The 22,928-nt window shown below is 45.3% G+C and overlaps 1 protein-coding gene across 1 annotated transcript in view; it reads left to right on the forward strand.

Moving 5' to 3' along the window:
• ATP11C (ATPase phospholipid transporting 11C (ATP11C blood group)) overlaps positions 1-22,928 on the forward strand; it is an 88,680-nt gene that overhangs the window by 36,617 nt on the left and 29,135 nt on the right. The window contains exons 12-21 of the mRNA XM_077773879.1: positions 1,416-1,577; positions 2,257-2,408; positions 3,400-3,471; positions 5,214-5,287; positions 7,624-7,727; positions 7,980-8,161; positions 9,558-9,821; positions 13,891-14,065; positions 18,193-18,295; positions 19,507-19,652. Coding sequence (XP_077630005.1) covers positions 1,416-1,577; positions 2,257-2,408; positions 3,400-3,471; positions 5,214-5,287; positions 7,624-7,727; positions 7,980-8,161; positions 9,558-9,821; positions 13,891-14,065; positions 18,193-18,295; positions 19,507-19,652 — 1,434 coding nt within the window. The remainder of the gene's footprint in view (positions 1-1,415; positions 1,578-2,256; positions 2,409-3,399; positions 3,472-5,213; positions 5,288-7,623; positions 7,728-7,979; positions 8,162-9,557; positions 9,822-13,890; positions 14,066-18,192; positions 18,296-19,506; positions 19,653-22,928) is intronic.

The following is a 22,928-nucleotide window of genomic DNA, read 5'->3' on the forward strand; positions in this document are numbered from 1 at the left end:
AACAATTGCACTCTCTCTTTATATAATTATTTTAAGTGATTTTGAGAGAGGGAGAAACAGCATGTGAGCAGGAGAGGGGCAGGAGAATCCCAAGCAGGCTCTGCACTCTCAGCCCAGAGCCTGTCGTGGGGTTCAAACCCATGAACAGTGAGATCATGACCTGAGTCAGTCAGGTGCTTAACCAACTGAGCCACCCAGGTGCTCCTGCACTACNTCTGCCACTCCTAAAAGATTTCTAATGGGCTAACGCTCATCCAGGCGCAGGAGGTGCAGTAACCAGGACAACCTTCAGGGGAATATGAATGAAGGTAAATGATTTTGATCGGGAACAAAGCTGCAAAGAATTTTATTTTAACCAGAAAAATCTAGATGATACAGGAATAATACCGCTTGGATTAATTTAAAGAGAGACTTAAAACNCGTGAAAAGCTTTGAAAAATAATTAGAAAGCAACCACTGCTGGAGCTCGTCTCTTTCTCCCTTACATAATGAAAACCTTAATCTTGCGCTTATGCCCGTTCCTGTCAGCCCATCATTTTAACTATTTAAGCATAAATTGCCAAAAAGGAGGATAAAATTGTGGGTTTCCAAAAGCCAGATGTTATAAATAGAAGAGCTAAAAACCGAGATAAAATGGAAGTGCTCAAAACGGTTTATTTTGCACGGAAAGTTTACTTCATAGCTTATTTTTCCCCCCATTATTTATGAAAGTACACTTATGTTATACTTTTTTTTTTTTTGGCTTGTATTCTAATTTAAANTGCTCAGGAGTATCTAAAAATATACATGGTGCGTGGAAAGAAATTTGTTAGTTTTTGAACATTATACACTTAGTTTGTCTCCTCATTAAGTCTTGACATTATTATTTTCCCGGACCATCTATATTGTCTGACTCAATATGCATTATATAACACAATGCATTTTACTTCCATCTAGCATATTCATAGTAATTTTTACTTTTCAGGGAAAAGTTCTGTTACATCCCAATCAATTTAGGTTCCTGTCAAGTGTGTGTGTGTGTGTGTGTGTGTGTGTGTAATAAGTGGTCAATATATTCTTATTTCTCACTTGGAAAATTAACTTTTATTTTAGGACTTATTTACATCAAAACAGGTAAGCAATAAATTGAAAGATTCTCAGTTTGATAAAATAGCCACATCTTTCTTTCCTGTTAATCTTCTGTATTTAAGTGCATCAACCTTGGACATGGGATACTGTTTCGGTGTCTTGAAAAGTATTCGTTCGTTTCCCACTCTTTTCATAATACTGCTTTTCTGAATTACCTGACGTTTGACCGGAGGTCTTAGGAAAGTGCTTTGCGATGGATATGAAAACAGCCCTGCCTTACAACTTACCTCACAACTAACCACGCTGCAGACGGTAAAACTGATTTATGTTTGTGTCCTTGTTTTTAGGTGGATTATATATTTACAGACAAGACTGGAACGCTCACTGAAAATAGCATGGAATTCATTGAGTGCTGCATAGATGGGCACAAGTATAAAGGTGTAGCCCAGGAGACCGATGGACTCTCTCAGACTGATGGACCCTTAACCTATTTTGACAAAGCAGATAAGGTAGCGTTCTCTGCACTCTCGTTTTACCACATCAAGTCCGTCCACGTGTGCGTGTACTCACTGTGTATGGTAGGAAGGGAAGCCTCAGAGCACGTGACACAGGCTTCTGAACAACCATTTGCCGTTTTGACTTCCACTTTCTGTTCCACTCGCGCCTCCGGAAATTGTCAACAAGGCCAACTTAGAAACAGAATTGTGGAAAATGGCATTTGGGTAGAATGGTCACTTGTCTGCTTAGTCAGAATTCTTTATGCTTTGCGTTTAAAAATATGAGCTGCTCCGAGAATAATGCCCTTTGCCAATCATTCAGGTCCCAGGAGTGTCTAGACATTAAATGAACCCAAGTCTCCCTGCACCTGAGCTGTTGCTGGGTTGTGACTTACACCCTGAATGAACTCTTGGAGGCCATAAAGGACCCACTGATTCAGGGTTAGGTGACACTGTGGTGGCCCAAATGAGCTCACGCAGCCCCTAGGGCACTTTCCTTGAGAACCAGGGATGCTCTTAGGTACAAGGGAGGGTCTCCAGCTCATTTGAGTATCAGAATTTTAGAACTTTCATCTGCTCAGCTTGCTGGAGGTGATAACATTTTCTCACATTCGTACCTTTTCTCTGTTCACTGACTACCAAGTGATCAAAGGGAAAATGACACAGTCGTTTTTCTGTTCCTGATCTGCAGAACCGAGAGGAGCTCTTTCTCCGTGCCTTGTGTTTATGTCATACCGTGGAAGTGAAAAGCAACGATGCTGTGGATGGCCCTGCAGAATCCGCTGAACTGACGTACATGTCCTCTTCCCCAGATGAAATAGCTTTGGTGAAAGGAGCTAAAAAGTAAGCATTTCTGTCATGCTAGATGAGAAAGTTCTAGAGCGCTGTGGCTCCGCCCTGTACCTGTGGCTGACAACACAGTATTTCCCAATTCAGAATCTGTTAAGAGGAGAGATCTGCTAAGTGTTGGGTACCACACACAGCAGAACGCCAGGGGGGCACAAGGCAGTTTTGAGGGGTGTCGGATACGCCTCATTCCTCGCTTGTGGCGATGCTGTCGCAGTGCGTTCCGACTTCTCAGTTTGCACACGTTAAACGTGGAATTCTTTGCATATCGGTCAGACCTCAATAAAGCTGTTTCAGAAACGCTGAGATCAGTTGCAAAGAAATACATTAGCATGCTCGAAGAGTTAAAAAACAAAGAGTCCACACGTCTTGTACTTCTCTGGAGAAAGGGAAATCACAGGAGGACCAGAGTTGTTTTTTTCTGTTTGCTTCAATAACCTTATCTTATAAATATTCTTTAATAGAAACCCGAAGTGCTTTATCTGAACGTTTGTGAAAAATTCCCCAAACCTAGCCAATTAAGACCAGAAAGGAAATCGCGATGCCAAGATGTAACTTCCATTACTATTTATGCATGCCAACCGGAAGTCCAAATGTTCATATGATAGTCTGCAAATTATAAGACAGTGTCCACTTTTTGTACAACACATGTTCTTTCGGAAGTGTTCTCAGCAACTATGACGTCACTCTGTAACTGACAGCCCCGTTTCACTCTTGAAGCCTGAGATCATTAAGCGGTTACAAGGCCACCCGATGTGTTAGCTACAGAATTGGAATTACAGGTTGCCTCTTCCTCCGTTCTAACTCGTGACTGGGCTTTGACTTCCTCTGGGCCGTCCTCTCAGCCAGTCAAGAGAAGTATAGTTAGGGGCGGAGATTTTTCACATGGGAGCAAAGCAAACAGTCAACAAGTATGAGTAACCCCCATGCAAGGGAAAACTAATCGTTCTTTAGAGATACACAGAGGTCTCTTTATGTTGTTTGACAGGTATGGGTTCACGTTCATAGGAAACCGGAACGGCCATATGAGAGTGGAGAACCAAAGAAAAGAAATAGAACAGTAAGTAGCAGTGTGCGTTTGAGGTCTATCGCTTCCTAACCCCACGGCCCACCACGCCCCCAAGGAATCTCATTGTATGGACGTGTAAGGTGCCGCTTTCCCAGTTCAGAGGTTTATGTAAATATAGGTAGAGAGGAGACATTTCTCATAGAAGGCTAGAAACTGGGACTGGAGGTGCAAAGTATTCATTCCCATTTGGCTCACAGATGGGTCCGGTAGCCTGAATGAGAGTCTGCGTGGACCATCTTTCTGAAACTTGGATGCCAAGTTTGGTTCCCCAACACATGCTGCAAGAAACCTCCGTGAACAGGCATGAAGCCTGCTTTCCAGAGCCCCACCAGGCACGCTGGGGTTGCAGGCCCAGCCAGTCGTGGCGGCTTGGACGTCCGAACCTCGGTCTCATTCTAGGTGCCCCGGGGCGAGTCCCGGGGCACCTACCCTGATGCCACAGTGTCGTTCTATTTCTTCTTTTCTATGGAGATCCCAGGGGGCAGAGCCCCCTCGGCTTAACAGCCGAGTTTAATTAGGCTCTGTGATTAATTTGAATTCCTTCTTCTGAACGTGAAATGTAATTAGCTTATCTGGTTTCCACTCTGGCCCCTGGCATCTCCTGAGACCCATCTCGGAAACCTGTAATACGGACAGATGTGTTTGGGGAACGTTGCCCCTTTGGGACGCCATGCTGAGAAGCTGGAGGAAGGCGCTTTGGCCTGACTGCCAGGAGCCCAGAATCACTATCAGAGTCCAGACTGTAGCCAGTTCCGAGCGGTGCCCCTCTCTGGGCCCCACCAAACGATCTGCTATGTGCAGACATCCCATTCATACACAGCATCCCAGAGCCAACAACCCGCTCGCTCCCATCACAAAACAGGCTTCACAGCAAATGTTTGTAGGTCAGATACTTGCGTCCAAGTTGCTGCTTTTCAAAAAACATTTCCCCCTGGTTTTGCAAGTCTTATTTTTACTCTTCTGCATTCTCTCATCTCATTAAGAGCACAGATCTGATCGTGTCATTCCACTCTTTAAACCCTTCATGGGATTCCTGTTGCTCTTAGGATAAAAGGCCAAATCTCGGACATGGCCCACAGTGTTCTCAGTTCCCAGCCCTTGCTTGCCCCTCTTTCTGCTCCACTGTCGACTAGATTTCAAGCTTTAGTGAACTACTTTCTGTCCCCCATGCGGTGCTGTGCCTTTGCACATGCCCTTTCCTCTACTCCAAATGCCATGACGCCCTACCTTCATCATGTCACTCCTATAGGGCACAGCCCAGGCCCCGCCTCTTCCAGGAAGCCTTCCTTCTGTGCTTCCCCATCTCCCCTGTGAGTTCCTTTACTGCATCATATGGCAGATTGAGAGGTAGTCCTCTTGACCCTCTGCTTCCTGTCTTGTACGACTAGCCNTGCTCAACACACAGCGGGCACCACAGAGACGATTAAGAGAATTGGCAGAGTGGGACTGTTCCTAAACCCCTCCAGAAATGGCCTGGCCCACCAGCTCTTTGCCCACCATTCCTGCGTAGTCGCTCGCTCCTTACCATTTTAAGTCACATAATGAGAGGATATACATCTCCCTTAACTAACCCTGGTAGCCTCTGACCCCGTGTTCTAAGTGCAGAAAAATTTCAAAGACCTGAAGGAAAGAANTTACCAAAAGAGGAAAGCGTATTCCAGATGTTCCTGTCATGTTCTATTTTTCCCATGTGATCTAGGGATTTTCTTTTTCTCATTTGTTGTCTCATAAAGGTATGAACTTCTTCACACCTTAAACTTCGATTCTGTCCGTCGTCGTATGAGTGTAATTGTGAAGACTCAAGCAGGTATTCATTTTAAACATTTGACTTTTTCTCGTTTTCCATTTGTAGCTTTGTATGTTGACCAGGTGTTTTAAGAAAGGAAAACATTGTGTGTAGTATATGGTTACCTAAACTCCTGCAAAGCATGGATTTCTGTATGTGCCTTCATGTATTTATGTTTAAAGTTTTATTTTTGAAGGGGGCGGGAGAGACAGAGGTCGAGCGGGGGAGGGCCAGAGAGGGAGTGAGACACAGAATCCAAAGCAGGCTCCAGGCTCTGAGCTGTTGGTACAGTACCAACACTGGGCTCGAACCAGTGAACTGCAAGATCATGACCTGAGCCGGAGTCGGATGCTTAACCGACGGAGCCCCCCAGGCACCCCTGCCTCGATGTATTTATATAAGCACATATGTTTAGTTTGCCAGGTTGTCAGTGGCAGAAGCTCTGGTATGACTGTGATATGCATTTTCTTGGAAACTGAGCTCTATTCTTCGGTCTTGGATGTCCAGACTGAAAGCGTGACTTTTATAATTCATAGGACAGACCAGTCCCCAGTACTGTCTACATGCATCAGCTCGGTACACTCAGGTGCTGGGAGATAAACTAGCAGTAGAATTCTTCTTTTTTAATGTTTATTTATTTTTGAGAGAGAGAGAGAAAGACAGAATGCGAGTAAGGGAGAAGCAGAGAGAGAGGGAGACACAGAATCTGAACTAGGCTCCAGGCTGAGCCGTCAGCACAGAGCCCACCGCGGGGCTCGAACTCACAAACTGTGAGATCATGACCTGAGCCAAAGTCGGACGCTTAACCGACTGAGCCACCCGGGTGCCCCGTCAGCAGTAGAATTGTTGAGTGTAGAGAGTTGCTGGCCGGACCTTCCTCATTTCCCCCTGCTTCATACTTCCTGGGAGCAGGCCGACTAGGGATGACGAAGATCCAAGCTGCTGGGAAAGGGTATTGTGGCTTTACTCCAGCTCGCTGGGCTCTCTGACAGAGTGAGGAAGCTTGCCCTTGGCTTCCGACCCGGTACCATCATCCCAGGAGCCCCCATGTCTTCTCAGCCATGGTGGCTGAGGTACCTTCTGCCCAGATTGAACAAGAGCCATGGGTGGAGCACTCCTGCCTCATTTGCAGGCTCTCAGATGCATGAGAGAGAGAGACCATGTGGGTCTCTAGGTAGGTTTTCAAATTTTCCTTGATTTATATCCTACTAATTTACTTTTTAGTGTTAAATCTGCCCCAAATTCCTTAGTGTGAGAATGGGAAGATGTAGACAGACCCTTGAGGAAGCATTTCCCACTTTGTTCGTACTTCGTGGTGTGACTGCCAGGTCCTGAAATTGATTTTATTATACAACTACAGAATTTGTTGCGTGACTTTTAAACACACCGTGGATGTGTGAGGGGGAATTTTTAAAAAGCCACTTAATGTTTGAAATACTTGGTAGCTTTCCCTGCATACGGGCATGTATGCAGTCCACTGCAGATGGTGTGGCGGGCAGGGAAGGGGTCTGCCAGCGGTCTTGACCTCAGAGTTACACATCTTCTGAACTTGTTAAACTCAGCATTTTGCCTTAGCAGGGTGAAGTGTCTTTTTCTTAATGCTCCCCTGTGCCTACTTTGCTGGATGCATGGATGACCTAAAGCTGCACTTGTACTAACACTGTACAGTGCTGTTTTCAAGTTTCTAGTCAAAACTGTCAAGCCACCATTTTTTAAAAATTTTTTAGCATTTATCTGTTTGTGAGAAAGAGAGAGACAGAGTGTGAGGGGAGTTGAGAGAGAGAGAGGAAGAGAGAGACACAGAATCTGATGTCGGATCCAGGCTCCGAGCTGTCAGCACAGAGCTCGACACGGGGCTCGAGCCCACAAACCGCGAGATCGTGACCTGAGCCAAAGTCGGACGGTCAACTGACTGAGCCACCCAGGTGCCCCAAGCCACCATCTTTAAAGCAACCTCTAGTTTATTCAAAGTGATTTTATCTTACTTGCTCTTGGGTTTAACCCTTGACACCTGTGGATGCCACGTGTGGACTTTAGACCGGGGTTGACAGCGTTTCCAAAGAGAATTCAGAAGCAGCTTCTTAACACAAGTACACTCTTCATGATTCACCAGAAGGAAGTCTGTTTTAACAGAAGTACTTGCACACTCGGAGTTACTCTCCGTGTGCACGTTAGTCTTAAGAGGTAGTGAGCATCGTCCTGAGAGGGTAAAGGTCAAGGTGTCTCCTTCCCTTGGGATGAGCCTTGCTGAGTCCTTAGTCGCTTGGGTGGGTGGGGGCCCCGTAAAGACATCTGTTCTTGAAGTCCCAGTACCCATCTGACAACTCTAAGTTGAGTATTTTGGTTTTTTATTTTAGGAGACATACTTCTCTTTTGTAAAGGAGCAGACTCCGCGGTTTTCCCCAGGGTGCAAAATCATGAAATTGAGTTAACGAAAGCCCATGTGGAACGGAACGCTATGGTGAGCCTGCACTCCCCCAGAACTGCTGGAGATGGCTCTTTTGTGGGATTGCTGTGTCAGTGTTTAAAATGAAGTTTAGCTTGTTTAGGGTCAANACCTTTTTTGTTGCAATCTCTTAGTGTGTGTGTGTGTGTGTTACTAAAAATACATCAAAATTTCTCTTGTGTACAGTGAGGCAAAAGTATTTAAAGAGGGTGTGGGATTTTTTTCCAACTATTTGGATAACTTAGAGATCTCCTACTTTGCTTCTAGGATGGGTATCGGACACTCTGTGTAGCCTTCAAAGAAATTGCCCCAGAAGATTATGAAAGAATTAACAGACAGCTCATTGAGGCGAAAATGGCCTTACAAGACAGAGAAGAAAAAATGGAAAAGGTTTTTGATGATATTGAGACAAATATGAATTTAATTGGAGCCACTGCAGTGGAAGACAAGTAACTACAAAATAATATTCTTGTTGTTTTCATGACCAGTTGTTTAGGGTGGTTATCTGTCCAGATGGGTCATTTATTCTCAGATTTTGAAATGTTTTATTCAGGTCTGTTGATATGCCAGCTTTTGAATTGTTTGTGGGAATAATTTTGTTTTGTTTGGTTTTTGTTTTTTGAGAGAGAGAGAGAACGAGCAGGGGAGGGGGGAGGCAGAGGATCCAAAGTGAAGCAGGCTCTGTGCTGACAGCAGAGGGCTCAATGTCCCTGACACAGGGTCGAACTCACAAATCATGAGATCGTGACCTGAGCCGAAGTCGACGCTTAACTGACTGAGCCACCCAGGCGCGCTGGGGATGATTTTTTTTTTTAAGTATTTAGGGCTTAGAAGAATGAATTTGTTATCTCTAAGATACTTTGAATGTTTACAAAGCCATCCATTTATTTATGCAGATATTTGTAAAATAGTCTTATGATGTATAGAGTGCTTCGTGCTAGAAGCATCATTTGAGCTGGTGCCTGATGGAATTGGTAAGACTTTGACAGACAGAAGTGAGCAGAAAGGAAATTCAAGTTAGAGCAAACAAAATGGGAGCTCAGTCTAACCTAGTTGAATAGGCTAGCACATGTTTTTGCATATTTTCAAATAATGGGCTTTAACTCTACAGGCCCAGCTCCCTTAGACATGATGGTAGGGCTCTAGCACTGATCGGTCAGAAGCAATAAGTTGTAGGCTCTTAACATTTTAGGAGATTTTAAGAAATTATAAATGCAAATTATGAGACTGAACCAAACAGAAACTTACACACGCATATGTATATTTCAGCCACATTGGAAGGGATTGAAATTTTAATGGGATTCGTTTAGTCTAATTTCTTTGCTATTCTCTGGCCAAAGGCAACTCAAAGAACGTACTCTTCTCTCCTTACCTTTCAGATTTATGCTTAAATTGTCTTTCAGGATGGTTGGCTTTCCTCTTCTTAGAGCTCCTCAGCAATGGGGATGGGTTATCTTGCCTCAGTATCTCATTAGAATGTGTTTGGCCCTCTCTGTTTTGAACCATGTTAAGTATTTGTTATGGTGAGACATGAAATATAATGGAGCACATTATGAACATTTTAGGTAAGAGTGACGATGCTCAATTCTGCCGTGGGAAGCCGGCTACCTAAAGAGATGCCGTGAGCGCTTTCAAACCTCACTGTTGGAAATTCATTTTAGGAAGTAAAACTATGCCAAATAGAACATTCTCAGAAAGAGTAAAGGATATATAAGAAAACCAACTGATAACATGTCCGGACGCCATAATTGCTGTGAATTGTAACAAGCTTCTCTTTAGCAAGGCTTCTTGCCGACTCTCCGTCAGGGAGTTTTTAGGATAACAAGGTCTCCTTTGTATTCCCAGGCTGCAAGATCAGGCAGCTGAGACCATTGAAGCCCTCCATGCGGCGGGTCTGAAGGTCTGGGTGCTCACCGGGGACAAGATGGAGACGGCCAAATCTACGTGCTACGCGTGCCGCCTTTTCCAGACCAGCACCGAGCTCTTAGAACTGACTACGAAAACCATCGAGGAAAGTGAGAGGAAGGAAGATCGATTACATGAATTGCTGATAGAATACCGGAAGAAGTTGCTGCACGATTTTCCTAAAAGTACTAGAAGCCTTAAAAAGTAAGAAACTGCATCAGTTTCTTATACTTAGGCGTCAGTATAAACGTAAATCACAGCCGTTTATGCAGAAGGCTCCGTTTTCTAGGCTTTATCATTCTTTGTTCACCNAGAAGTTAAAACCTTCCCTGGGGACTTGGCTAATGGCCCTTTGGAGATCATGGCACGTTCTACCTCTCTTTTAATTTAAAAGAAAATCCTGTAATTCTCAAGCTATAGAAAAGTAGTTCCATTTCTTAATGTTTAGGGTCTGGGTAGTGAGCACTCAGTCTGGCCTGGTCTACTGGGTGCAGTGAAACTGGCCTCTAGAACATCTTCCATGCAACTTGAGGTCCTAGAGCCATTTTCAGGATGGGTTTTCATGCCCTGGAACTCTGAACGAAACCAAATACCTCTGCTTTCAACTTCCTGTTTACGAAGAACTTGGAGAACTTAAGGGTCTCCAGGAAAGCCACTGATGCATAATAATTCAGTGCCCAGAGGGGCACCTGGGTGACTCAGTCGGGCAAGTGTCCAACTCTTGATTCGGCTCAGATCATGAGTTCATGGTTTGTGAGGTTTTTTTTTTATGTTTTATTTCTTTTTGAGATACAGATAGAGACCGCGTGAGCAGGGGAGGGTCAGAGAGAGAGGGAGACAGAGAATCTGAAACAGGCTCCCGACTCTGAGCTATTCCTCAGCACAGAGCCCGACACAGGGCTCCAACCCATGAATCGTGAGATCGTGACCTGAGCTGAAGTCGAACGCTTAACCGACTGAGCCACCCAGGTGCCCCTCATGGTTTGTGAGTTTGAGCCCTGCATTGGGCTCTGTGCTGACAGTATGAACCTGCTTGGGATTCTCTCTCTCTCTCAAAATAAATAAATAAACTTTTAAAAAGATAATAATTCATGGGGCGCCTGGGTGTGGCTTAGTCAGTTAAGCGTCCAACTTCGGCTCAGGTCATGATCTCATGGTCTGTGAGTTCTAGCCCCACATCGGGCTTTATGGTGACAGCTCAGAGCCTGGAGCCTACTTCAGATTCTGTATCTCCCTTTCTCTCTCTCTCTGCTTCTCCCCGGCTTGTGCACGCTGTCTCTCTCTCTCTCTCTGTCTCAAAATAAAGAAAACATTTACAGAGAGTAAGGGTCAGAGAGATGCAGTAGCTTATTCAAGATTACACAGCTAACAAGGAGTAGAACAAGCCTATCCAAAGAGCCCAGGCTTTTTAACAACTATGCTATCTCTAGCGTTTAAACAAGCTTTCAAACTGCCTTCCCCATGTTCATGAGGCTGCAGCCGATTCTAAACCAGCTGTTGTTCTTTTTGGTACTTGGGCATCAGTGAGAGTAAACATGTTTTTATTAATTGCCTGTCATCAATGTTTCCTTCCTTTAGCCAAATGGTACTTCTAAAGGCAGTCCCAATTACATTTTCCTGGCCCATTTGTCTTAGCCTGCTCTGGCTAACATAACAGAATAGCATAGACCAGGTAGCTTAAACAGTAGCAACTGATTGCTCATATTTCTGGGGTCTAGAAGTGTGAAGGTCAGGGTGCCGGCATGGTCGAGTTCCGGTGAGGTCCCTCTTCCGTCTCACGGGGTCCTTAACACACCACCGAGAGATGAAGTCCTGGTGTCTCTTATTCCAAGGGCGCTAAGCTCCTCGTGACTTCATCAAACCCAGCCCCCTCCCAAAGGCCCCAGTTCCAAATGCCATCACACTGGGGCTTAGAGCTTCAACGTAGGACTTGCATGTGGCGGTGGGCTCATGGGACCTCATTTGGTCCCTAGCACTGTTCAGCAGCTCTGGACACTTGGAAAAGCCAGCGCCTCTGAAACATCTCAGAACATTCCCACTTGCGGTTCATCTGTTTGGAGTTGGGCGCAGACCTCCATCAAGTTACAGAAGCATCCGGCCCAGAATCACTTTGCCCAGCTTCTGCCTCTTTGTCTTTGTCCCCTTCCACTTCAGATCAGCCACCAAGCCTCATTCAGGTTTCTGGCCTCACCACGAGGGCTGCACATCAAATTCCTAGCAAGCCATGCCTAAAGCCCATAAGTCCCTCTGCCTGACGTGTGGTTCTCCCTTACCCGCAGAATGAGATCGCAACCAAGGCCTCAAGTGACCTTTTCAGCTCGCTTTCCTGGTGCCCCACAGTATACATTTTCTCCCCTCCCCTCCTTCTACCCCGTCTTTCTAGGACACTGTTCTTCCTGGTGTTTATTGTCCCTGCCTCTGGATTAGCCATTCGATGTCATTTGCATAGATTCCGTCCCCTCACGTATACTTCTGTCCCCTTGAGGAGGTTTTTTCTGTTCTCCAAGGAAAGATCGGTTAATAATTCTTTCCATTCTTCTTATATGTCCTGCCTTACCATTGATGTTTACAAATACTGCTTGATGGATTACTGAGCCACTATTTTCTGCACATTAAGGCAGCTCTGTGAGTAGGGAAGCGAAGGAGAACACATGATCGCTGTCTCTTAGTGAATAAAACATGCTTCTAAAATTACGAAGCAGCACTACTACAAAGTACTGTAGTGTTCGTAGGATATACCAATGAAATGCAGAATACGAGAATCATGAGGCGTGGTAGGCTCTTGCTACTCAAAAGTTTGGTCTGTAGAACAGCAGCTCCATCAGCGCCAGAAGTTTGTTAGAAATAGTCTCTTGTCCCCGCCCCAAACCTAGTGAGTCAGAATCTCACAAACCATGAATGAGATCATGACCTGAGCCAAAGTTGGACGCTTAACCAAGATTCTCTGAGCAAAAATTGATTCATTGCTGTTTTTTTTCTTTTTTCTTTTTTTTTTCTTTTTTTATTTTTTTTATTTTTTTTTTAATGTTTTATTTATTTCTAGGAGAGAGACAGCGTGAGCAGGGGAGGGTCAGAGAGAGAGGGAGACACAGACTCTGAAAGAGGCTCCAGGCTCTGAGCTGGCAATCAGCACAGAGCCCGACGCGGGGCTCGAACCCACGAACCGCGAGATCATGACCTAAGCGAAAGTCGGACGCTTAACCGACTAAGCCACCCAGGCGCCCCTGCTGTTTTTTTTCTTAATTACAAAAAAATGAAATGTTAATTGGTAGAATTTTCACGGTTGTGAGTTGCCCCCCATATGTTTTTCTTAAGTACTTGGCACCTGTTCTGTTTGTCTTACCTGGCACCTAATACCCATTAGTCATCCCGGCTATGCCTGAGAATCACCTACAGAGCTTTCTGGAACATCCACCTTTAAATAACCAAGCACTGCCCAAGACTTCATTTGTCCAGGAATAGACCTCAGGTGTGTGCAATTTTTTTTAATTTTTTTTTAATATTTTATTTATTTCTGAGAGAGAGAGAGTGAGCGAGCAGGGAAGGGTCAGAGAGAGAGGGAGACACAGAATCTGAAACAGGCTCCAGGCTCTAAGCTGGCTGTCAGCATAGAGCTTGATGTGGGGCTCAAACCCACGAACTGTGAGATCATGACCTGAGCCGAAGTCAGATGCTTAACCAGCTGAGACACCCAGGTGCCCCCCAGGTGTGGGCAATTTTTTAAACTGCCCAGATGATTGCGACGGGAAAGTATAAAATGAGACTTATTTAAGGAACATAGATCATGACGGAACGGTATTTTTTAACGAACACTGTCTTTGAGGCTCTCTGTCATTTTTGAGAAGCCAGATCTGCTGACAGGTCAGGAAAAGATCCTCTGTGGCTTCTGTGCCCAAAGCCATTTTGTCTTTTCCTTGTACCGGGAAGTTTTCCGACTGAAGATTTGTCTCCGTATCAGAGTTCGACTGAGTGATCTGTAACTTCCAAAGTTCTCCGTGAGTTTCTAACATGGAGCCCGCCTGCCAGATGTCCATTCTTTCTATACCTGTTAGAACTTAATATCTCTTTGGGCAGCTCAAATCTCAAAGACGTCACGGAAAACGTGTGCTCTGCCATTATGAGACCCAGTTGCTCCCTTACAGTTTGCAGGTCCGGGAACCAGATCGACAATGACTCATTTGTGGGGCGCTGCCCTTTGCGGTTTTGTAAAAACGCGGGTTCCTAAATAGAAACATATTAAAGGTTCACTTACAGCCTTGTTTTTCTCTTCCAGAGCATGGACAGAACATCAGGAATATGGACTAATCATCGATGGCTCCACACTGTCGCTCATACTCAATTCCAGTCAAGACTCCAGTTCCAACAACTACAAAAGCATTTTCTTACAGATTTGCATGAAGTGCACCGCGGTGCTGTGCTGCCGGATGGCGCCGCTACAGAAAGCCCAGGTAACCAGACGCTCGTGAACGTTCCATTCTGGGTGTTTCTGTACACGGAAGTCAGGGCCAATGTTCCTGATAGTTTCTATCAAGGCCAGTGTTCGCCTAGCTCTTGACTTCTTCCCTCAGAGGGCCCCTTTGTATTTATTACGTCTGCACAGGCTCCTTTGTGGTCAAATTCGGGAGTCTGCCTGCCATTTTGAATTAACCCACGCTTCTGGTCCCCTTGAGTGTGGAATGCGCGCTGTCCTATTAAATGCTGGTGGCCAAGACAGATCGATAATATCCTCCTGCAGGCGCGTTCGTATTCTCCCTTGTCTTCGTTATTCTCGTTACCGGTGCCACCTTTCTCTTGCTCCCTAAGTCACCAAAACTACCTTTGACCCTTCTCCTTCCCTCCCTCCCTTTACATAGAGTCAGTCACCTTGATCCCACCTTTGCTCATAGCTGTCATTGGGGTGCCGACTTGTTACAACCAGCCGCTTCTCCCATCCTATATTCTTACTCGGGCACTTTCAGTAGTTTCCGGGGCCCTTCGGCTCCCCGATGTGGGCCCTTACCATGTCTGTCCATGCTTCGTGTCCACTGCCCCTCCCACAGCCGGCCCAAACCCTCCACTCATGTTGCCTGTTCCTCCCACTGTGTCCCTCCCACATGCCACGCTCATGCCAACCTTCAAAGCTTTCCTCATCTGGAATTTTCTCTGAATTTCTCTCAGCCCCGACAGAAATTTTACCCCTAATTAAACCTAGTCCAAGGGCCAGTCCCCATCACAGTGTTCTCTCCAGCTTCTTGAGCCTCTTGATCTGCTTCCCCTTGCTTTTTTGTACTTACTGGGTCCAAAGAACCTTAGAGTCTCAGCTACAGACTTTGTCACGGCTGTACACACTGTATTCTTTCGTGTGCGGTATTAACCTTCCTTCTTCACTTTCTGCTGCTGCTCGCTGTAGACCCAGGGGATGGCCGTGTCTTCCGCTCATCCTTTACACAAGCCCTCCCCCCTGCTTCACACACAGACACACACACAGCCCATCCTAATTGAGGGCATTGTCTCCATCTCCTTTCTTCTTACTCTCAGTCCCCACCACCATCAGATGCTCTTCTTTTTTTTCTTCAACCTTCGGAGCCTCGGTTACCCTAGGCAACAAAGTAGAGCCTACCAGAGGTGTAGCCATAGAAATGTGTCCCTTTGGTCAGAGGCAAGATCTCGTTTTTCCCCCTACACTTACTGTCTTTTGTTCAGATCGCTCACTAGGGTCCTGACTACGCTACTTCCCTGGGAAGTGATGCCTCAGTAGAGTCCCATCTTCCAGGATACCCATTCTCGTCTGTCATGTCCACATGGGAGACTTTCCAGTCACTTCTCCAATCTAGGTACTCGGGGTTTCCACTTGACTTCTCCAGCTGCTTCCAGAACACGTCTTCATGGGTTTGTCATTTCCGTCTCACTTCAGCTTTAGAGCCCGCCATCTTCCTGGCCGGGCACATTAGTTACCGAGCTCGGTGTACTTCCAGGTCTCTGGGTTCAAACCCTCCGTTGGCTTCCCCCACGCCTTACCCTTCCGTGCGGTCTCAGTCACCAAATTCCTCCCTTTTCTGGGGCACTGTCCTTTTCATCCATTCTTTGCTTTCCTCCCGGGTGCAGGCCTTTAACAGCTCCCTGAACTTCTCCTATAACTAGTCGCCTAACTCTGCTCTTGGCCTGCGGTCTTGCTTTTTCTTCCCGCTCCTCCTGCATCCTCCTCCTACTTTCAGAATATCACCCCCTGTTGATCTGGACCCCAATACACCTGTCTATGCCCTGCCCCCCCATGTGAAAGCTCATTGATCTACTCAAGCCAGTCTGTTTTCTGACCATATATTGTAGCTGGCTAGCGCCTTAGACCATTCCCTCTCTTGGAATACCCCTCCAAGCCCCTTTTCCTATCCCCACAAATCTTTAACCGTCCTTCGTGATTTCGATAAAATGACTCTTTTCTGTCTTTAACCGTGATTTCTATAAAATGACTTCCTTCTGTAAAATCATTGCTCGTCACTCTCGCACATCGTGTCCCCTCCCTTCTCTGCAATCTTAGGCCTTTTCCTGTGGACAGCTTAGACGACAGTGTTAGGTACTCCGTTGCACAGATACTTTGCGTTGGTAGTGTCCCTTGTTAATGTATCATCTGATATTCTTGTGTTCATTCTTTGTCTCTGCTCTTCCATTATATGTTGCTTAAGGTGTGTGCCCAGCCTTATGTCTTTCTTGGATCTTTGCACATTGTATTGTGGACAGTTGTAGTTGATCGGGAAATCGTTTTTGGTAAATTGGTTTCTTTTTCATGAAGCTCTCCTAGAAATTGAAGAGAATCCTTAATCCAAGTGACCCGGGCACAGTAAAAAACACCGTGTTTATCTGTCTAAATCTTTCATGATTTTATCATCCATGACTGTATATCTTTTCATCTTTCCGCAAGGACAACCTTTCATCTTCCCAATCTATTTTTATGCAGAGCCTGTCACCCTTGATAATTTTATTGCCTTCCCTCGACCTTTCCTGGCTGAGGTTTTTCTTCCTTGAGGTGCGAATCATTACTGCACAGCTTTCCCAGGTGCAATTAGGTTAGCTGGTATTGTAGCCCATCAAAACCAAGTGGAGGGGGCGCCTGAGCGGCCCAGTCGGTTAAGTGTCTGACTTGGGCTCAGGTCACGGTCTCCCGGTTTGTGGGTTGGAGCCCGGCATTGACAGCGCAGATCCCGCCTCGGATTCTGTCCCCCTCTCTCTCTGCCCCTTTCTAGCTCACACTTTCTCTCCCTCTCGGAAATCAATAAACATACATTTAGAAAAGGAATACGTTGGACTTTGTAAAAGAAAATTAGTTTGGGTTCTTTAATTTCGTCTTTGACTCATTTACAGATTATTTCTCAGTCCCTAAAACACTTTAAAGAGAAGCAAGTTGACGGGAGGGAATAGGGGAGAGCTGGCATTTCACAATAACAACATTTTTGTGTTACATGGAATTGGATGTGGGCTTTTTGTATGCTATTTTGTACAACGGAACCCCTACTGAATTTTGTTTAAGGAAAAGACTGTGGGGTGGCTTAGCCTCATGTAAATTCTTTCTAATCACTTATGTCGAAAGTGGATTTTATTTATGTTCACTGGTAAAAGCAAATCTGAGGACAGAATTCTCGCAAAGCATTAGTTAGCTACTTCATTATGTAAGCTTTTTAAAAGGCGAAAGATTTATACGATCTGAAGAGAAACCAGAGTATTATGTAAGCTTTTTAAAAGCTGCCAGATTCTAGGGGTTTGGGGGGAGGGTGACACATGAAGCGGTCAATATGTCAAACCTGGGGCGAGAGGGCACCTGCTTACCCAGTATACTTGTTCAAGTAACTCCGCCGGGACAAGATGACTTTTTCGGTGCCTACCCCGAACACAGCAGTGAGCAGCACCATGTCATTGACACAGCTTGAAGAGACACTCAGGGAATAGTGACAGGCTTCATAAACCTATCTCAGGGAACTTTCTGCAAATCTCACCGTCCTGAAGCTGCCCCCATGTACAAAAGCAGCTGCCTGTAGAAGTGACGAAGTCACACCGGGCATTGGGAGATCTAGTGACGTTTAGTTGGCCCCCGGATGGGTGTCAGAACTTAACGTGAGGTAAGTCCCCTGGAATATGGGCATGCACCGAAGGAAGTGGTTGCGTCTGCAGAGGGGAGAGATGGAGAGCTTTGAGAAGCATTGTTCTCTCTACCCACTCTTACTCTAGTAGCCCTATGCACGTTACCCCAAACCAGCTTTCTGGTTAACTCTCACTCTCACACTCGACACCTCATCTGAATGGATGCTCGAAGCAGGGACAAAAGAGGGAAACGTACTGGCCTCTCTTATAGGTAGGAGGCAAGCTTTTCTGACACTTAATAGACCCATGGAATCTCTCAAAACAAGTGGGCACTGGTGTTACGTGGGAAAAGCTATGTTCCTTTGCCTCTGAGAATTGAAGCCTGCTCTACGCCTGTGCGCAGACTACCTTTCTGCTTGTTTTCAAGGCCCCCATTTACAAGTGTGAAGGTCACATCTACCGCCAGTGTTGTACTGTCTCACATTCTGCTTTGACCTGTTCTTCCTCTTTTGTATTTAACATCTAGATTGTCAGAATGGTGAAGAATCTAAAAGGCAGCCCCATAACACTGTCGATAGGCGATGGTGCCAATGATGTTAGTATGATCTTGGAATCCCATGTGGGAATAGGTAAGAAACACCTCACGAGATGGCGTCTGTAAGGGACCCGTATTGCTTGTACGTATGGTGGTCTTATATTCTAGAAAGAATGCTTTGGTTACTCCTCTTGAATTTTAATTTGGGAATGATAATTATTAATTGAGTGAAGGCCCTCATCTAAACATGTCCACCCCACCGTCCTACCCCTGGTGCGACTGTAGCAGTATAATGTTCGAGGATATTTTTAGATTAGCCAAGTAGATGGGATTTCCCGAATGTGCTAGCAGTGTCATCGATCATTCAGCTCTCCCTTTGACAGGGTGCATGAAATTTTATTGATTCTCCGCCCCTGGCCACATCGCCTGCTTACGTTGCTGCACTATATTTTCTGAGATTCTTAACTGTTTGGGACCAAGAGATGATCATCGGTTGGCTGGTTTGCCATGTGGCAATATTTATGGACACTTCGGGCCGTAGCGTTGAATGTATCCGTTGGCACGCAACAACAGCCTTCCCTACTGCCTGCGCCATTTTCCCCCATGCCAGGCTGCTGGTAGGAAGCAATGCTCATACCCCAGCAAGTTTCGGGGTCGGTGGGGGAGAAGAAATCCTTGAATTAAGTATCTTGGGGATTATAATCACTGCAGTTGAGATTCCCAACTGCTTCCCATTTGGAAAGCACTCTTTTGGGGAGGTACTCTGTTTTTTACTTGTTGGTTATTCAGTGTGGCAGTGGCCTAAAGCTGCTTGAGCTCGACACTCAGTACTCAAGAGTTTCATTCCATGAGGGGATTCCCCCATCCTTCCAGAGCTCATCAGCTTTGAGCTCCTAGACCACAAAGCCCGGGGCTCTGAGTTGCTTTGCTGTAGCCCCTTATCTAGTGGCCTGGCCATTTAAGCACTTCCTAAGTGCCTTTCAGATCACTTTCTGATTTAATTTTCTTAAGATAATTTTTTGCCTCGTAATGATTAAAGCAGTGATTTTGTTTCATTGTTTTATATTGGGTTATAGTTAGGTAATTACCAATGACTTCATTTTGCTTTGTATTGGTAGGTTTCACTGTCACTGTTACTGCACCATCTCGCTAAAAAAACAAAGTTAAACGTTACAGTGAGCTATGTCATGTTAACACGGTAAAAGTGTGCAAATAACGAATTAGGGGGTCGCTTATTTTATAAAATATTCATCCTATGGAAGTTGTCTTTTTTTGTTTTTTGGGTTTTTTTTGGTTTTTTTTTAGGTATTAAAGGCAAAGAAGGTCGCCAAGCAGCCAGGAATAGCGATTATGCCGTTCCGAAGTTTAAACATTTAAAGAAACTGCTGTTGGCTCACGGACATCTATATTACGTGAGAATAGCACACCTTGTACAGTATTTCTTCTACAAGGTATGTATTAAAGTATTTCCAGTTTCACGTATCACTGTTTAACCCGGCATTATCTCAGCTTGGTCGTGAGGTTTTCCTCCATTTTTCAAGGACATTTCTTCTGCTGTCCTTGTTCTGAGATTTGTGGCCTACACAGCATACGTGATCGGTCTAATAAATCAGAAACTACGAATTCTTTTCATGTGAGAGATTTGAGATGAAATTTCCAGTCCGGTTTCTTGAAGTATAATTTAAATACAATAAGATATACCCCTTAAAAGTTTCCCGTTCCATTCGACAAACGTATACATGCCTCTGACCCACCCCAGAAAGGTCCCATGTGCTCCTCCCCAGTCCATCTGCTCCACTTTGCACCAGTTACTAATCTGATTCATGTTTCTATACAGTATAGAATGATACTTACAACCTATATAAATTTAGAGATGAATTCCCCAGTTCTGGACATTGGATTTGCCTGCTTAGAACATCATAGGAACAAAGTCGCATGTGCTCTTCCGTGCCTGGCCCATCCCACTTAGCGTAGTGGTTTTGAGGTTCATCCATGTGTCAATAGTTGGTTCCCCGTTTATCCTAAACAGTATTCTGACCTACGTTCTTTAGTAGCAGAGTCCTGTCAGGTGAGATTATTCGGGTAAAGCAGCTAGAAGCAGAATGGTGTCCACGGAAGGAGGAAGGGTCCCGGGCTGTCACCTTGCTCCTCCTCCTTGTCTCGTGTAGAGATTCCTCAGAGCACAGTGTGGAGTCCCCAAGCATAGTTCGAGCCCCTGGTTGTGTGCATAATGAACTTGGCACACCTGAAGGTGAAGTAGCATCTAACGTATGAAAATCCTCATAAGCTGACACGGGCCGGAACTTGACCTTGTTGTATGTTCTGTTCGCTGTAGTTTTCAATGTTTTGTTTTGTTTTGTTTTTTACTTTTCATGTGGAAATAATTTCAGACTTTCAAAAAGTTGCCAAGCTTCTGTTAACACCTTAGATAACGCACACCATCGTCGTCAAGACCCATACTTACCGTACCCTCCTCAGTCTTCTTTACTTTGGAGTATCTCCTATCTTCTTTGTCCCCAAGCCGCTTTGTAGAATGTTCCTCAATTTGGGTTCCTTTCACGTTTGCTTGTCATTGGATCCAGGTTACGTTTTTGGGGGGCAGCGATACCCTAGAAGCAACATTGTAACCTGCTCAGTGCGTCATAGCAGGAGGCACATGTCTGACTCGTGATCATGTTAACTTTGAGAACTTAATTCAGATGGTGTTGTGGGAGGGAGTCTTAAAGACACTTCAGCTTTGTGTAATTTCATTGGAAAAGAGCATTCAGCTTCTAAAATAGATACATTATTTTGTGAATTAAAAATCCGTTACTGGGGCGCCTGGGTGGCTCAGTCGGTTGAGCATCTGGCTTCGGCTCAGGTCATNTTAACATGAGCTCTGCCCACTTAACAGACGTGGAAATGTCCAATACAGCATTGTTGACTACAGGCACAGTGTTGTACAGCGAGCTCTAGAACTTGTCTTGCGTACCTAACACTTTATACCTCCTGAGTGGCAGGCACCTCTCCATTCCCTTCTCCGCCCCAGCCCCGACCATCTTCGAAAACTTACTTTCTGGTCTGTATGATATTCTAGGCGCATCTTCTATTTTTCGTGCTCCTGTCCAGGATTCAGACGTGTCTCCAAGGAATACTGGCTCCTTTTATTCAAAAATGGCATTTAGGGGGCACCTGGGTGGCTCAGTCGGTTAAGCATCTGACTCTTGATTTCCTCCCAGGTCGTGATCTCAGTTCGTGGGATCAAGCCCAGCGTCGTTGGGCTCTGCACTGACAGCCTGGAGCCTGCTTGGGAGTCTTCCTCCCTCCCTCTCTCTGCCCCTCTGCCACTCACACGTGTGCTCTCCCTCCCTCTCAAAATAAATAAAGAACTTAAAAAGAAAATGGCCTTTAGAAATCAAGATCTGGGGGCCGATTCCACTCATTGCTGCTGAGCCGCAGCTAGTTCTCGGCCTTGGCGGTGAACAAGGCTAGGAGGTGGGTGCAGGCGGACACACCCGTATGTACCGGTGTATGCGTGCGTGCGTACACATGGCTGAGTGGGGCTGGAACCCAGAATGTGAACTCCGTTTCTCCTGACCCTTTGATCACAGCCAGCGCTGCGAGGTTTCCTTCTGCCCTTCCACTTTCCTTACCTAGGGACTCCTCTCTCCAGGGGTGAGAACCCCGCTTCTCCTGATCCCCAGCGCGTCCACGGACTGTCCCGTCCCATAACCCTCCTAAAGTACTTTCGGAATTGCCATCTCCTACCCCTGTGAGCAACCAAACTTACCAACTTGACTGATCTATTTGTATGTACTTCTTTTTGGTCAAAATACTGTTCCCAAAGTAACTGGTTTTTCCTTTTCTGCCATTTCAGCGTGGTTAGATTTGTAATAGGGTTAGGTTAAGTTTTGGCTCGCGTACCATTTTGGTCCTTCCTCTCTAATCTTGATTGACTTTAATTATTTTTTGAGTATGTAAAACATTGGCATAGTTCTCAAGATGAGGTTCTCTGAGAATGTTGCTTACTGAGTTAATTCTCCAATGCAAAGGAGAATTCTGCAATGGTGATTTTTTTTTATATCCCTCATATATAACTCCTTTTCCAAAATGGAGGTTTTGAAGTCCTCTGTAATGATAATCATACCCACAGAGAGAACCAGTGGTAACATTTTATGTGACTTATTCTTTTTTCTGTATAAATTAATGTGTTTCTATATCATTTTTGGTGTTTTCGTGTTTTTTTTGTTTTTTGTTGTTACAAGTAAGCTCTACACCCAGCCTGGGACGAGCACTCACAACCCTGAGATCAAGAGTCAGACTCTCCACAAACTGAGCCAGCCAGGCGTTCCTATACTGTTTTTATACACTACTGGTTGTTTTTGTTTGTTTGTTTGCTTTTCAATTATTGAGAGGCAGAGAGAGACAGAGCATGAGCAAGGGAGGGGCAGAGAGGTGGAGACACAGAATCCAAAGCAGGCTTTAGGCTCTGAGCTTAAGTTTATTTATTTTGAGAGAGAGAGAGAGAGATGGGAGGGCCAAGGCGGGGGGTCAGGGAGAGAATCCCAAGCAGGCTCCACACTGTGAATGCAGAGCCCGATGCGGGGCTTGAACTCACAAACCATGCAATATGACCTGAGCCAAAACCAAGAGTTGGACGCTTGCCCTACTGAGTCACCCAGGTACCCCTAATTCCAGAAACTTTTTAAGCCATTCATTCATTCATTTTGTATTTTCAGGAGGGAAAA

The sequence above is a fragment of the Crocuta crocuta genome, unplaced genomic scaffold, assembly GCF_008692635.1.
Source record: "Crocuta crocuta isolate KB4526 unplaced genomic scaffold, BGI_CrCroc_1.0 scaffold241, whole genome shotgun sequence".
Taxonomy (NCBI): Eukaryota; Metazoa; Chordata; class Mammalia; order Carnivora; family Hyaenidae; genus Crocuta; species Crocuta crocuta.